The sequence below is a fragment of the Micropterus salmoides genome, unplaced genomic scaffold (genome assembly GCF_014851395.1).
Source record: "Micropterus salmoides isolate LMB-PRFRI ecotype aquatic unplaced genomic scaffold, ASM1485139v1 Ms_hic_scaffold_13, whole genome shotgun sequence".
Classification (NCBI taxonomy): Eukaryota; Metazoa; Chordata; class Actinopteri; order Centrarchiformes; family Centrarchidae; genus Micropterus; species Micropterus salmoides.
Window position 1 is genome coordinate 1,326,706 of NW_024040374.1, and position 15,720 is coordinate 1,342,425.

A 15,720-nucleotide genomic window follows, 5' to 3' on the forward strand; every position below is an offset into this window, starting at 1 on the left:
GATAGTTTTTTTGTTGGTTTTTTTTCTCTGCAGCGTCTGTCTCTCTTTGATTGTTTCTGTTCATCAGGACTGAATAATGTCTTGAAGAACACGGAGCAAGAACCCCAGCATGAATAGAGATGAGATGGGACAACGAGTGTGTAAAAAAAAAAAAAAAAAAAGAGGCGGGAACTTAAACATGCTAAAACAACAACGAAGAAAAACTGTCTCTTAACACTAAAATACAACCTCAGAAATAAACAAAAATGGCCATAACCCAAACAAAAAATACATAATGTACGTAAAATATATATCCGGCAAACAATACAAGCAGTCAGACAATCACACAGGTTCTTATGGTGTGTTCACACTGAAAGTTTCGTGCGGCTTGATTACATACAAAGTCAATGCGAAGATGTTTGTTGGTCGTACGAATTTCCTCGCTCAAGTTCAAATTTTTTACTTGAGCGAGAAATTCGTATGACGCTATGTTGCGAAAGCCTTTCGGCTATGAGATTGTCCGGACGTCACAGGCGGCTTCTGTGCGTTGTTTGGAGAGGACCTGGACCAGAATGGGGGAATGACATCCCGCTGGCCGACGGAGAGCTGGTGGTGCAGTGGTTAGCGCTGTCGCCTCACAGCCCCGGTTGCCCACGGCCTTTCAGTGTGGAGTTCTCTCCGGGTGCTCTGGTTTCCCCCACCATCAAAAACATGTTAGGTAGGTTTTCCAGTTCTGCCGTTTGACCTGGCATGGCATCTCAATCTGGAGTTGGTCCCCGGGCGCTGTACAGTGGCTGCCCACTGCAGAGGATGAATTTGGAAACATGTATGTGACAATAAAGTACGTTCTTCTTAAAAAAGAAAGAGCAGCGCTGCAGCTTTTGGACAAAGAAACACCCGTAGTCGGTCTGGATTCTGCTCTGACGACTACGCCGTTTCGACTACGCCGTTTACCCGGCTCTGATCCATCCGAACTCCATTCAGAAAACAAACATTTTAAAAGTTGTTGTCCTGCTAACAGACCTGACAAAGCATGAATTCATATGTTTAGCGAATCGGCATCATATTGTAGTTATTTCAGCATCAGTTTGATCCGTTTATTGCAATTAAATCACAGCAAAATGTTAACTTTGGGTTCATACAGCTGCAGTTATCGAGAGTTGTGTTTGTTCGCGCTATCGCGTTGTGTGTGTGTGTGTGTGTGTGTGTGTGTGAGAACACTTGGTAGTTGTCCAGCAATAAAACCCCGCGAGGAAAGCATTGAGAGGATTTGACCTAATGAGGTATTATACTTGTGTTTCCTTTATATGCTCCTTTATACCTCTACTCCACAGCATTTAGAGTTTGGAGAGAGAATTATTTCAATCAACAGACAATGATGGTATGAAAATAAAATCCAGTTTTTCCTGTTCATTGTCTGTGTGTGATAGATCCTGTGGAGATGACAGTATGCACTACAGTATGTGTGTCTGTGTCAGCAAAGATAAATGTCAGCCATTTAAGAGGCTGTATTTAGTGTCTGTGTGTGTGAGAGTATATTGAAGTAGACCTGACAGCCACCGCATATTATGTGTGTCTGTAAGTGTGCTCCTGCGATTTGATTGACGCATGTCGCGCACGTCTGTCAGCGAGGAAAAAAGGGGAAACATTTAAATCGCAGTTATTCATGCCCTGCTGCTCTGTTTAATGTCTTGCCGAGATCTAATTACAGCCGCTCTGAATCTCGCTCCACGCTTTTAATTAACACGCACAAAAAAGGGAAATGGAGCAAAAATGTAAAATGATTTGAATGGAATTTGTAATTCAAAGTGGCGAGAGTGAAAGAAGAAGAGAAAGAAGAGCAGATCAAATACGAGTCTGTACTTTTAAGAGTTGGCTCCTGTGGGGGTTCCCACCGTGTGTTTCAAGGTTTGTGTGTTGTGATCCACAGAGGGGCCACGGCCTCTATTTTCCAAACGAGGCATCAGAATTAAGCTTTATATAGAGTGGAATAATGATGTGGGTCCTTGCTGGGAGAAAAATGCTTTTTATAAGTGAGGGCTGGCTGAGAGGGCCACTCACAAGGCTGCAGAGTCGGGATTAATGCAGCAGGCAGGAATCCTTTATTGAGGAATCACTGAAGCTCACACACTATTGATTTCACACACACATGTTGAAGGACTTAATTCCATTTAACGTGTTTTTTTTTTCAATACTACTTTGAATGAAAAAAAAAATACAATACAGTGCTGACATGAAAAAGAGTCAAAACCATCAAAAGAATAGGTGCTTTGAAAAGCTCATTTTTCCCTGTTGCCTATACTTTATTGTACCATTAAGCTTACAGTTCGGACATGATTCTCGTTGGAAGCTGATTGAGCAAATCAATCAAGAAGCAAAACAACAATGTAAAAATAATATTTAATTGGCTTGTATTCAAAATAAGGAGTGCAGTATCTTAAAATGTATTCACAAGTCATCGTACTCATTTTGTAGAATAGCCCTTTCAGAGTGCTGTTTCAATGTTCTGATACAGCCCTGAACTACTTTTTGTACTTTTGTTCAATTTACAGGATTTTTTAAAATTTTACTAGCGGGCATTTATTTTATTAAGTAACTAACTAGAATTGCCGTGAAGTGAGGTAACAAGTACAAGATTTCTTCTCTGAAAGTGAAGTATAAGAATAAAACCTGCATATTTTCGTAGTTTGATCCATCATTGCTTGTTAATTAAAATAATAAGTAGTAATATTATGTTTACGTAAAATTAGAAATGCCACAATAGTATTGTCAATTTGTCGATACATTTTAAAAAAAGAAATCTCAAAATGTCGCTAAAAAAAGTTTTTGCATATGGCTGAGGTGGAAATAATTGGTTTATCAATAAAAGCAAAATGCAAGAATAAATCATGACATACCTGAGCATGTGACTTAAACGTCCTCTGATGGATTTATGTCCACTGGGTATTTTTATTTATAAGGCATCATAAACTAGTAAATAAATGCAGTGGAGTAGAATAAAAAATTTTATAATATCTCAAAGTTGAAAGTATAGAGTACATGTACTTTTGTACAAGACTAGTCCTGTCTTAAAGGTCTAAGGTTAATTATATTAACCATATTAGATATCACTGGAAACCTTACCAATATGTCTGATACTTGAATGGTGAGTAGTGTGGTTACACTGATGACCATAAACTGTGCAGGAAAGGTTTAAAACAAAACACAGACACTGAAATGTTTGTATTTCAACAAAATATTTTCTTTTATTCTGCAAGAGAAATGAATATGGTGGCGCTCCACTGATAAACGTACATGAGTTCAGCTCATAAACAAATGGAGAATCTACAACCAACAAACTATTGCAACCTATACGAGAAAGTAAAGTGAACTGTGATTGGCCAACACCATTTCAAAGAGAGAATACCAAGAGAAGCTGAAAGCGAGTATTGCAGAGGGTAACGCTGAGAAAGAGAGCAATTACAGTCGTAGACAGCCGTACTGGAGGAAATGAAACTGTCTTGATACTTGACCTCTGATGTGGTGGTCTTACCTTTTCTTTAGCTAATCGGTTTTGTAGAGGTGAAGAAGAGCAACGTTTAAACTCTTCGATCACATTGTTGGAATAAAACAACATTAAAGACAGTTTACCGAACATAATCTGTGACATTACAAAAACATCAATATTCGATGTCCAATATCCTTACATAACACTTCCATACTAATCAGAAAGACATAGATTTCTATAAAGTTAATGGCCCTCTTTCTCAGTATCACTTTGTCATAGCATTAAACAACACAAAGAGAATTGGAACTTGTTTCAGCTGTAAGCAGTGATGTTAAATTTGCTGTATTAAATTCAGATCTGAATACACCATAAACAGACAAATAACAGTTGTTTTTCAAAGACATCTTTTTTACCATTTTTCTTTTATACACAAAAAACAACAGTCAAGAGTACCAAATATGCATGCTGGATCTGTACGTATGTCAAAAAGGGTTAAAAGGGGGGAGGGGAAGGATGGGTGTCATACACTTTTAAAAAAAAAAAAATCTTTTTTTTAGTTTATTATTTTTTTTAAAGTTCTTTATTTTCATATATATATATATATATATGAAGCTGTTACTCGTCAAAGCTGTGCTGGGTACTGTGATCAGATAAGCAGTGGTAAGAACACAACACGACTCCTCTGAGAATCACAAACATATTCTAACCTGGCTGCAAATAAAACTTTGCAGGACTGCTTGAGGGTGAGTCGTAGTGTTTGTAGTAATAGTTGTAGTACAGGACAACAGACAGTTGCTATTTTATAACAGTCCTGGAGTGGTAGTGAGTATAAACACTCAACACACACACACACAAAAAAGTTACAGTAGGCTTATTCTGTACAGAGACTGCACCTTTTGTTTGAATCAAAATGTACCTTTTATTTTCTGAGAGGTGAAGCTAAGCCTGTTTCCTGGAGTTATTTGAGTTAAAGTTGAGTTTTGCAAAGTGAAAACTCAACTAAACAGTCTGTAAAAGTGAACTTGACAAAACACATATTTTGGTTTGTCCCACTAACTTTCCTTAACTGCTTTTCTTTCTTCCTGTTCTTAGTACTACTTTGAGCAAAACCCCGCCCGTTCAGAAACACCTGTACTGTGGGGGGTCGATGTACCTGAGGGAAAACATTCGCCCCTCCATCACGAACCCCTTTGCTGGCGGAAAAGGGACTATTGCATGTTGTAGTGGAGTGAGACACAAAGGGAAATCGTCCTGCAGAGACCTCAGATCTGTAAGTGTTGAATTTATTATTGATGGAAAAAGCAACACTTGAATGACCCTGATGACCTTCCATATTCTGTAGAATTTCCTCTTGGTGCTGTTGTCTGAAAAAGTTTTTAAATATTATTTAGGTACTTGGAAGTATCAAAATCAAACCTCTTAATTTGAGTGAGAATTTAAAGCACACCAAATACAGACAGAAGCTAAATCTAATTGAATCTGTGTCAAATTAAAGTGGAAATCCCCCGTCCCCCTCCCCAAAGTTCAAAAACCAAGATCCTAATCTTTCTAATTATTGTTATCATATGAAATCATAATTGTGTTTTTACCATGTGAAGCCCCCAAAGTTCTATAAATCATATTAGCATGTGCAAACTAGATATGGAAAATTTGAAAATCGCATTGCCACCAATTCTAAGAAAACCTAATCTAAAATACATTTTTAGTTCTTGAGATTTCTGCAGGACATTTTCAACACAGAAACAGAAAAGTTTCAAATTGCAAGTCAAACTAAACTCCAGCTATGGTCATCATGTGCAAATATATGAAGTGGCATGAGTGAGAAAGCTGTGACTCTTGAAACTTTTGGTCGTTTTCTTTTAAATCCTCAACAGAAGTCAGTTTATATCAACAGCACATAAACTGAAGAGTGCACATCAAGTTAAATCTGATAATTTTTTTTTTTTTTAAACCACTGGGACATCATTGAACAAGGATGGATTTAAAGATGGATCCATCTGACATGCCACAAAATTACCTGTTTGAACTCTTTTCAACACAAATGAACCAACAATCCTAGCTAGCTGTATGGGACACTTGTTCACACAACATGGTTGTATCTGTTGAGTTGTAATAATATCAAGGCAATGGAGATTAAAAAAACAAACAAAAAAACATCACTGAAACATCCCTTTCCAATGATCAACAACTGAAGGAATAACAAGAACTGAAATCTTTGGTCTAAATGTTTTGGGGGGGGGATGAAAACAGTCAAAAACAGCGACTACGACTCAAAACAACCCTTCAAACTGCAATATATTTAAGCTTTATATATATGATGGATGACATCTCTGTGTAAATGTGAGTCACGATGCATATGCGGACATCACAGGTAAATAACGAAAGTCTCTTGTAGATGATGTGTGCAATTTCAGACAAGCCCTCTGTGAAGGATCTGAACATATCGCTGAGAAAAGTTTCAAAAAGCGCCTCCTTACCTCCTAAAGTAGCTCTATGTTTGCCTGTAACGAATACTGTACATCTGTCATAAAACTCTAAAAACCTCGGCCCTGCTCACCGTAAAACAAAAGGGAACTCTTGGTTTTTTGTTTTTTTTTCTTTAATAAATGTATATTTTCATATAAAGACATTCAACAGTGAGCAATGCAATATAGTTCAAGTAGTAGAGTTAGGGTTTTTGAGTTCCCTATTGAAAAAAAACAAAAGTCAGCTAATAAAAAAACCAAAAAAATGAAAATAAAACCTTCAGAGTGTGTGGTGATGGAGGGGAAGGAAAGACTATGACATCCTTTTGGTGATGATGCTATGTTTAAGCTACAGGAAGCCATGAAGGACAAGCCTCTTGAAGTGAGGACACTGCAAAAGTCAAAGTTGTGGGGCTCTAGCTTAATCGACTGAGAGTGATTTAAGTATCAATGCAGAAAAAACCCTGATTTATGTCTTGTTTTTTTTTTTTCAAATTGCTGGCTTTGTTGTGTGGTGGTTTCTGCGGTAAACTTGAAACACCTGAGGGTTAATGACCGGAAACATAGGGAGACGTCAAGTCTGCCAAATCGAATGGGCCTGCATATCCGATAGCACCTTGCGAGTTAGGATCATCTTGTTTCCGTTACGGATGAACGTGACTGCGGTGCTTTTAAAAAAGGACCAAAAACATAACAGCTTTGGACCTGAACTGATACTTTTTTTGTACATTCATTCAAGATTTTATCAACAAACCCCGCTTTGCTGTCCCGTTAGTCCAAGAGAAAGAACAAAGACCGTCATCACAGGTGGACAGCAACAGATACAAAACGCGTTTAAAAAATAAAAATAAAAAAAAAGGCTGTGTCCCAATTCAGAGGCAGATGACCTGAACGCCGGCTACAAAAGGGGGAAGGCTGAACCTGGACTTCCTCTGCAAATGAGATAGTTTGCACAGTGTCATCGCTAATTCTCACAATGTGCCACCTGTAACCACAGTGGATTCTGGTTATCAAAAACACTTGATTGTATATGGGGGGGGGGGGGAGAAAAAAGCTAGAAGTTTTAGGGACAAATTTACCTTCAAACATCACGTTAATACTTAAAATAATCACAGTTTGTGCAGCCTGCCGTGAAAGAAAACAGCCGGGGAAACTGTAGACCTTTGAAACAGCTTCGGAGGCTTGAAAAATACACAAAATACACAAAATTTGCAGAAACATAATGGTAACTACGAGAAATTTATGTCAAAGCAACAAATGTTGTCAGAAACAATAAAAGCTTGAGGAAGCTTCAACAACAACAACAAAGCAAAGTCGAGCAGTCGCTTTGTGTTTTCAGTATTTTAGCTCTGAAATGACCGTCATATAGAGCTCAAAAATGTGTCTTCCGTCGACAGACGTATGTCAAAATGAAGTCAAGTTTCTGTGTACAAAAGACCACAAATTTGTCTAAATTTGGACAAAAAGTTCTCGACTGATTTCCAAAGTGGCCCCTGAAATAGGACACAGCTGCAATCTCACCACATCCTTTATGCTGCAACTGTTTGGTCCAGCTGTGTTGATACACTTCTACAAGCAAAATCCAATTTGGCCAAACAATTGGTTTGTGGCGTTTGGGTTTGATTTCTGTTGTTAATAATTCTATGATAACACTGCTTGCGGGCTGTATTAACAATTTACTCTTACACAGTTATTTACTTTTTGTTTTCAGGAACTTTCCATGCCTCTCGGTTCCAATCTTGTTTTTCGGCAGGGACGGTGCGACCCAAAACGACCCGGAAGTCCTGGTAAGTACTGCTTATAAATAATAGCTCAAAATGCCATCAATTTGAAAAGATATCAACAAAATGTTTTTTTATACTTGGCTGAGGTAGAAATCTTTCCATTGCCATTATTTAAACCTCGTCTTCAATATGCCAAAAGATGAAACTTACATTGCCGATTTTGATTCTGTAAATGAACATAAATGTAGGATTACAGTCTTGTTACACCTTCTCCGGAATATTTGTGTAATCCTGATGAACCGAAACTGATCTGATGTTTTTTTGGGGGGGGTAAATTTTCAAGAAATTGAGGTCATTTTGATGTTAACGTGACAACGTGACTGGTCTGAAAACAGGCCAAATTGGATCAAGAACTGTCTGTTTTCGGACACACCGAACTGATTCAGTGTCCAGTAAAGAAATTGCCGCTTGCTATCAATGGCTTTTAGCTCCACAAAGCTCACCTCCCCCAACTCGCCTACCTAATGTAAGCAGACTACATCAAGGGCTGGTGCGTGGATAACGATAAGGGTTACTACACTGTAGGGTACTGAGGAGGACATTGGGACGGGGGTTTAGATAAACATGTGGCGGGTACAACCAAGGTTGTATCATTCACTCACAATGACTCCTCAAACAATGGCCCTCTTCCTACAACCTGATGCACTCCTCCAGACGTACCTGTGTGTTTGTGGCCCATTCACTCTGCTGCTGGCTTATTATACTGGGAGAAACGCCACAGACGACAGAGGGAGGGCGGTGCTTTGTCTGACTTTGTAACCAGCGTCATCTTGTCTTTTACAAGAGTTTTTGGTAGACGCCTTCTCAAATGTTATGCTGTCAAAAAAAACACAAAAAGACTGGCTAGTGCTGAGCCGGTGTGTATCTCCATTTTAGAGAAAGGGGGCGGAGTCGACTGAGAACAGCTGCCTTTGTTTGCCATAAAAACCAGGGTCAAGAAACCACCCCCGCCTTCCTCGTCACCTTGGCTTTTCATTAGGATCTTAAAATAGCTGCAGATTATCAGCGAGGCGGCGACGGGACGGCCGTCTGGGGACACCAGGTCCCCGCGAGATACAATGCCTCCCCAGAAGGAACAGCCAATGGTTGAGCAGCATCTTTGTGAAACCGCCAATAAGGTAATACAGAATTTTTAATTTCTAGGAAGAATAGAATGCAACTTGGTTGAGTTTTTCTCTTGAAGTTTTTCAAGATATTTTTTATTGTGATGCTTCCGCTGGTTATAAAGTCAAGCACCAGCAAGAAGTACTTCAGTTTAAAAAAAAAAAAAAGTCTCTAAATAAGAGGAAACTGAGCAATCAGACAAACAATTTCACTCCAAAAGCTTCACTGTGCACTTTGATTATCTCTTGGACCTTAGTGCATCTCACTCTGCTTGACTGCTGAACTACTCAACGCTAGATTGCACGTTCTTTCAAGTTTTCAGTATTTTCTTCTAAAGCCTGTGTCTTCAGCTCGGGACATCGTCTCCGTCTACCTGCTCTCGTTGCATTACACATAAAACATTTTATCAAAGCTTATTATTTCTGAAGGTTTTGTAACAAAAACAGACCCAGTTTTTCAGCCCACAGTCGTTAGCACAAATTCACGCACGTCACTCTTTGTTTAAACCACACATAAAATGGGTTTCAGTTATTTTTTTTTTCCTCTGAGAGGATGATTTTGACCGGATGTAACCTTTTCTCGTCTGGTTTAACTGTAGCGACATCTGTTCCCTCAGCACTCTGTTATACTGTGATTTGGTCACATAGAGCAAACATTTTATTTTTACGTGTGAAGATGCAACTAAAATTATCTTCTCAATTACTCGTTTGGTCTTTTAAACACAATAAAAATGTATAAAAGCCGAACGCAATGTGCTGAAGTATGTTTTAGATTTAATAATTGCAGGTCGATTGACTGATCAGTTCAGCATAGTGAGGTGAGCGAATCGCAGAGTAACACAAAGTGCTGAGGTCACACATGGGACTTGTTTAAGTGCTTCATACGCGACCATCTGTATTGACAGAACGTCCTGGCGTTTCTGTTCACGTACCATTTGGTTTTCCAAAAAGGCCATTTGGTGCACAAGCACGCGGCCCAAAACTCGGTTTTATGTGTGGTCTCAAACACACCATTCGTTTGCTTTTCATCGCTCCTTTCTCCATTCATAAAAAGAAAAGAGGAGGGAAAAAAAAACCCCACACACACACACTAGCTGACTCTTTGACCCACTCGGCCCCTTTTCTCCTCCTCCACACCAACTTTGGTCTCTGGTTCTGATCTGTGACAGCCATTTACACATTGGCAAACAAAAAACCCCAACACTCTGCAGTTAGTATAAAAGCAAGCCTCTTGTCCTCCTTTCAAAACTACAAAACTGTTTTGTGTCGCTTGTGCCCCCCCCCCTCCCCCGAAACCCTTCAGCAGCAGTCTACGTGGATGAACACTTCATAAAATAAGTGTCCGTTGTCTCGTTATGCTACATTGTTTTTGCTTTTTGTAAGAAAAAGGGACAGAACAGACACTTGACATCATATCCTCTTGCATTTACCACAAACCACGTCACAAGTAAACAAAAGGAAACGGCTGAAGCGTGAAAACAACTCCCCAAACAAACAAAAGGTCATAATATAATCATCTGAGGTGGAAAATGAAAATAATGGGGAAGAAAAGAAAAGTTCTTAAAATGGGAATGTTTTGTTGTCGTCTTCGTCGGGTTTCTGGTAAAAAGTCTGAGCTGGAGTTTAGGTAGCAGCGGGGTCAACCTGAAACTCTGAAGTCTCCTACTCCGTTTCCTTCCTTCCTTCAGTCACTTATTTTTTTTTTTCTTCACATTCACAAACATTTAAAACTTCCTTGTGCAAATCAAGCAGTCTTTAGAAAGAATGCCCTCCGAAATTGTTCTTGTAAAAATATATAACTCCAAGGTGGCTGACGTGTGTGTTGCAGCAAGTGTTTAATCTGTTTCTATCTGGTGTTGGGGTCGCTTTGTATTTCAACCAATCCCCCCCCTTCCTTCCCTCCATCTCCCTTCCCCAAGAGGGGGGTTTGTTTCTTGTCTGTGGGGGTGCGGCCGGGCGGGGGTGGGGTTCATCTGCGTCCGGAGGGCATCTGTGTGTAGACGGGGTATGCAAGGCGCACGTTAAGGGAGTCGTTGTGCTGCACCAGGGAGGTCTGGTGGTAGTGGAGCACCAGGTCCTTCAGGCTGCTGTACAGGTTGTAGGGCTCAGCGAAGCCGAAGCCGCGCGGTGTGCTGTAGATGACGCAGTGCTTCACTTCACCTTCAACGCTGAGGACACACAGACAAGACAAGTTCAATCAAGCGGGCTCACTCAGGAGGGGTAAACATATGCGGATACTTTTAAAAGCTGAATGTTTTCTGTCAATTTCCTAGAAAGAAGCAGCTCAGTTATTCTTGGGAGAGTTCCAAGTCAACACTGTCATATGGTAATAATGACATGAAAACTTGACTCTTTAATAGGTACTTTTCCAATACACTCATTTAATTCATACTACTGCAAATGAATGAGCCTTTCTGTAAAGACAGTAACTGTTTGTGTACTCACACTACAGAGCAGGCGTAGCAGCCCTTTTTGCTGCTTTCTCGGATAAGAAAGGCTCCGTCCGGCTTCCCGAGGAGCAGCTCCTCCGCCTGCGTCCTGTTCAGGTCCCCGACGAACCAGCTCTTCTCATCGTAGTGAGGCAAGTTCTCATCCTCCTCACTCACAAAGTAGCCTCTGCACGCACAGATATACATGGTGAACAAGTAGGACTTAGTCGCAGAGCAGAAAATGTTATATTTTCAGTACTTTAAAAGTACAGTTATAGAATTAAACCCATTTTCAGCCAAATGTTTGGCAGAAAAAAGGAGTAAAAAAACAAAAGTAGAGACTCACTCATCAGTGTTCTCGTTCTTGATTCCCAGCCAGTCGTTAATTCGTTTTTGACGAACGCCTTTGTGATTGAGCCAGCTAGAGAGGGGGAGAGAGAGAGAACCATTACTACTACTAGGAATCAGATTAAACCGCTAATTTAATTTACAACATTGTTTATGGTGCAGTGAACAGAAATCAAATTAGCCAGCCTCCAACGTCTTCTCAGAATGTGTCCAGCTTTGCTGAAATGTTGTTCGACTTGTTCCTAGAAATAAAGCAGGAAATCTCCAGCTGAACCTTCAGTAAGAGGAAACACAAGTTTCTAATTGAGCAGCCAGAGCCACAGAATGTGTCCTGGGTGACAGGATGATAGAAAGCTTTACTGTTTTATCCTGCGTTATCAATCATTAATGTGATTAAGTGGCCAAAACCACATATAAGCGGTTCTCTACCTGAGAGTAAGCAGGATGATGTCTAATTTTTGCTTTTGTGTTGTGAAATCTAAAATAACTTTCTTCAGCCCGTGCTCCTGAATTTGTTTAGCACAGTAACAGGCTGATTTAAACGAAATCCTGCTTCCTGAAACACGCCCCCTTTATTGCCTGGATCCCAGAGAATGGGTCTGAACACAGCATGAGTCTCATCCACAGGGAACTAGGCAGCTATTCTAGTTTTGATAATAAACAGAAAGTATAAATAACTATATCACCCTGAACTGACAAACAGGACTCTCATGAAAACCAACATGAGGGCCGTGGTTCATCAATATATTTTAGTATTTAGTTTAATAAACTGAATGTGGCCTGACGTCAGCCCATGTCTTCACCTTTCATACCAATAAATATAAATTACTTACACTAGATACTGGTCCCTGATCTTGCGGAGCTGTATGAGGTCAGGCTTCAAGCTGTTCATCTTTTTGTCAGTCTCACGGTTGTCCATGGCTTGTGTCTTCAGGTCCTGCTCCAGCCGCACCTTGCTGTCATGGATCTCTCCGAGCCGAGACTTCAGCTTCTCGTAGTTCATCATGATCCGCTCAATCTCCTTGTCGTTGCCCTCGCGGCGAAAGCGATCGATGTAGTCCTTGCTGTAGCGTTCCTGCGTGTGGCACTGCTCCTCGAAGATCTTGATGGTCTCGTTGAAGGCTTCAATGGCCGTCCGCTTCATCTGGATCTCCTGGGAGAGGAGGAGAGGGGTGGTGGTGAGTGGACAGTAGGGATGAAACGGAATTTCTTACGACTGTTATCAGTATTATCACGTTTTTGTAAAAATGTGCCAAAAAATATTAAAATGTACTGATACACATGCAAACATATGAAAGTCATCTAATTGTGCATTATCAAGATTTTATATTATATAGGTAAGACAATTACATGAAAACAAATAGGTCTTTAGAAGACCGTGGCAGTAACTGCAATGAGCCCAACAACTGACTAAATACAGAGGAGTCACGCTGGTTGGTTGACTAAACTGCGTAACGTGTTATCATGTGCAGCGGACGAACAGACTCTGCCGACGCGCACAGCAGCAGAACAACCTGTAGCGTTTTTACAAGAGCAGCAACACAGAGCGACAAACCAAAGCTAAAAGTTAACTCATCCTGCGTTCACTATAAGGTCATTTTCTCATCAGGTTTCCCTCTGCGCTCTCATAAAAACTACGTTGGACAGTGTTTGCCGTGAGATTATAATTAAAATGTGTACGGTAATAATAAATTTTACCATGGTTTACCGTTAAACCGGTAATCGTTTCATCCCTAGTGGACCGGAAACATGCATTTTTACTGTTAAAACTTCAGTCATGCTATGGAAATATGTGTGTACCTGCGACGTCTTTGTGTATTCTTCGTACAATCTGTCGTACTCTTTGCTCTTCTCCTGGTACTGATTGTGGTATTCCTGCAGCTTCTTCCCCACAGCATCAATACTATCCTCCTTTACCAGCTGGTCCTGAGGAATTAGAGGAGAAGAAATAAAACAACATTAGCGAGCGAGCAGCGCACAGAAACTCAAGAAGGCAAAGAAAAAAGAAAGGGCTGCGTGTCAGAGTGTGAGACGTGAAAGAATGAGGAGCTATTTGTAATTAAGGACGGAGGGAAAAGTGCATGTTTGCTCCCTTCACCCCCTGATTCTGCTTACGAGGCTGACTCCTGAACAGGCTAGTTAATAAACCACCCACAATGCCATGGGTGTACAGCAAGGTGTGCACCCTCGGAGATATTGCATCGCTCCCAGTAATGACTTGCCTGACAAACAAGTGGAGGAAGGGAATAAATGCAACAACGGGCCTTTGACACCGGGGACGGCGTTTCCGCTCCATACTGCAGCGGCAGCAAGATCTTGCTGAATTATTGCACACCAGCACGAGTCACCGCATATGGAGGGGGTGGCGTTTAAGAAGAAACTGGTCAGAAAGATGTTTCAAATGTGCTACAAACTGATTAAACAAAGATTTTTGCAACTTGGGTCTAATTTGTGTGTCCCCCCCCCCTCCCCCTATTGGTTGTGATCACAGTTGACTCACCAGCTTCACTGCAGAGACCTACAGATGTGCCAACACCAGAGGATACAGCTTTACAAATGAGTCCAATATGAGCTTCCAGGCAGGTTTTAGGCAGGTTTTAATCAAATGTTCTAAACCACTTGTTTGGAGAGAATTCGAAAGGGAACACACCTGAATTGTATTTTATAGTCGTCCACTGCATTGTGTAACTGCATGCGCACATAACTCCAGTATATGGCCAAAAATGTGTGAAAAGCTACGTTACATCTGCACGTTATGGTTGAATATTTCACTTTAAGGCATTTTGGGACCTGGCTGCAGGGATTTGCTCCTATTCAGCTACAAAAGCATCATTGAGTCTTCCAGTTCATCCCAAAGGTGCTGTCAGTCAGGGCAGACTAGTGACGTTTCACACCAAACTGGGAAAAACTTTTTTGTTTTTAAATGGACTGGAGGCATTGTCATATTGAAACAAAACTGTTGCCACAAATTTGGAAGTACGCTGTTGTCTAACTGTATGCTAAGACGGTAGTTGACCCCTCCCCCCCCCGACGTTATACTGCAACTGAGATTAAAATAAGACCTTTAAATAGTCATAACAAACGGACATTGTGTATCTTGTTGGATGGATGTGCGTGTGCAGACCTGCTGGAAGCGGGAGATGGGGTACATGAGTTTGACATCCAGCTTGGTGTTGTACTGAGCCAGAGACTCGTGTCTGTAGTGGCTGATGAGCTCCACCACCGAGCTGAACGTCAGGGGGTCAGAGAAGCCGTACTTCCCGTCCCGATGGTAGATCTTTATCAGCTTGTTGTTGCCCCCTTTCCTGCACACCGAAAAAGGAAATAATAAGATGGAGGCAAGATGATAAGTACATATCTACATGAATTCGTATATAGTGAAAAATGCTGAACATGCATTCCAAAACACACTCCTCCTTAATATTCACACTTTAAAAGCTTCTAGTTCAGGGCTCAGTTCTTTAATCAAGCACTATATTTCCAGGGCATTGGGTGCAATTTGCTCCAATTTACCAGGATGCTGCATAGGCAAAATGCTTCTCAACACATGATTTCCCTCATTCTCCAGTTAACTAGAGGGATGGCTGCATAAAAGTGGAGCAGAAGAAGTAATCTACCACTCCTTCCAGCCTCCATAAATGCCCTTGTGGTTTTAAATGTGACACAAATGAATCTAAGACTTTACCTCAGTGTGAGCGTGTAGTCGCCCTGCATTTTGGTGGAAGCGTCCCGAACCAGGAAGGTCCCATCAGGCATGTCTCTGAGCTTATCATTCACCTCCTCCCTGAAGACAAAACAGAGGAAAAACAGCGTGTGAGTTGGTTGATGATCTTGTACAGACGGTGTTGCCGCGGTTGGCTTTTATAAAGCCTGCCTCCAGTTATCAGTGGCAGGCTGAGACGGTGCAGAGGTGACGGTGGACAGACTGGTCTCTGCTCTGGATGAGTTTGAGTTGATGCTCTGCCCTGTAGGTGTGGTTATCATGTGTCAGTATGTGTGTGTGGATTGTTCTCAGAGCTAACTTGAAGCTAAAGTAGTGACAAAGGCTTAAACAATTAAGACACTTTTTACAGATTCACACAGAAATATACAGATTTTTATCTATAAAAAAAGATTTGTTCCCAA

At 40.8% G+C, this 15,720-nt stretch overlaps 1 protein-coding gene and 1 long non-coding RNA gene across 8 annotated transcripts in view; one reads left to right on the forward strand and one right to left on the reverse strand.

Moving 5' to 3' along the window:
- Positions 1–8,879: 8,879 nt before the first annotated feature.
- pik3r3b (phosphoinositide-3-kinase, regulatory subunit 3b (gamma)) overlaps positions 8,880–15,720 on the reverse strand; it is a 219,290-nt gene continuing 212,449 nt past the window's right edge. For all 7 annotated transcript variants that reach the window (XM_038715008.1, XM_038715007.1, XM_038715006.1 and 4 more), the window contains 7 exons: positions 15,281–15,379; positions 14,720–14,900; positions 13,396–13,521; positions 12,429–12,748; positions 11,594–11,668; positions 11,264–11,434; positions 8,880–10,986 (listed from right to left, as the gene is read on the reverse strand). In XM_038715008.1, coding sequence (XP_038570936.1) covers positions 10,788–10,986; positions 11,264–11,434; positions 11,594–11,668; positions 12,429–12,748; positions 13,396–13,521; positions 14,720–14,900; positions 15,281–15,379 — 1,171 coding nt within the window. In that variant the 3' untranslated portion in view covers positions 8,880–10,787. The remainder of the gene's footprint in view (positions 10,987–11,263; positions 11,435–11,593; positions 11,669–12,428; positions 12,749–13,395; positions 13,522–14,719; positions 14,901–15,280; positions 15,380–15,720) is intronic.
- Positions 12,709–14,032, forward strand: LOC119900225. The gene is made up of 2 exons (XR_005444030.1): positions 12,709–12,773; positions 13,477–14,032. It is a non-coding gene; the product is annotated as an uncharacterized LOC119900225 (long non-coding RNA).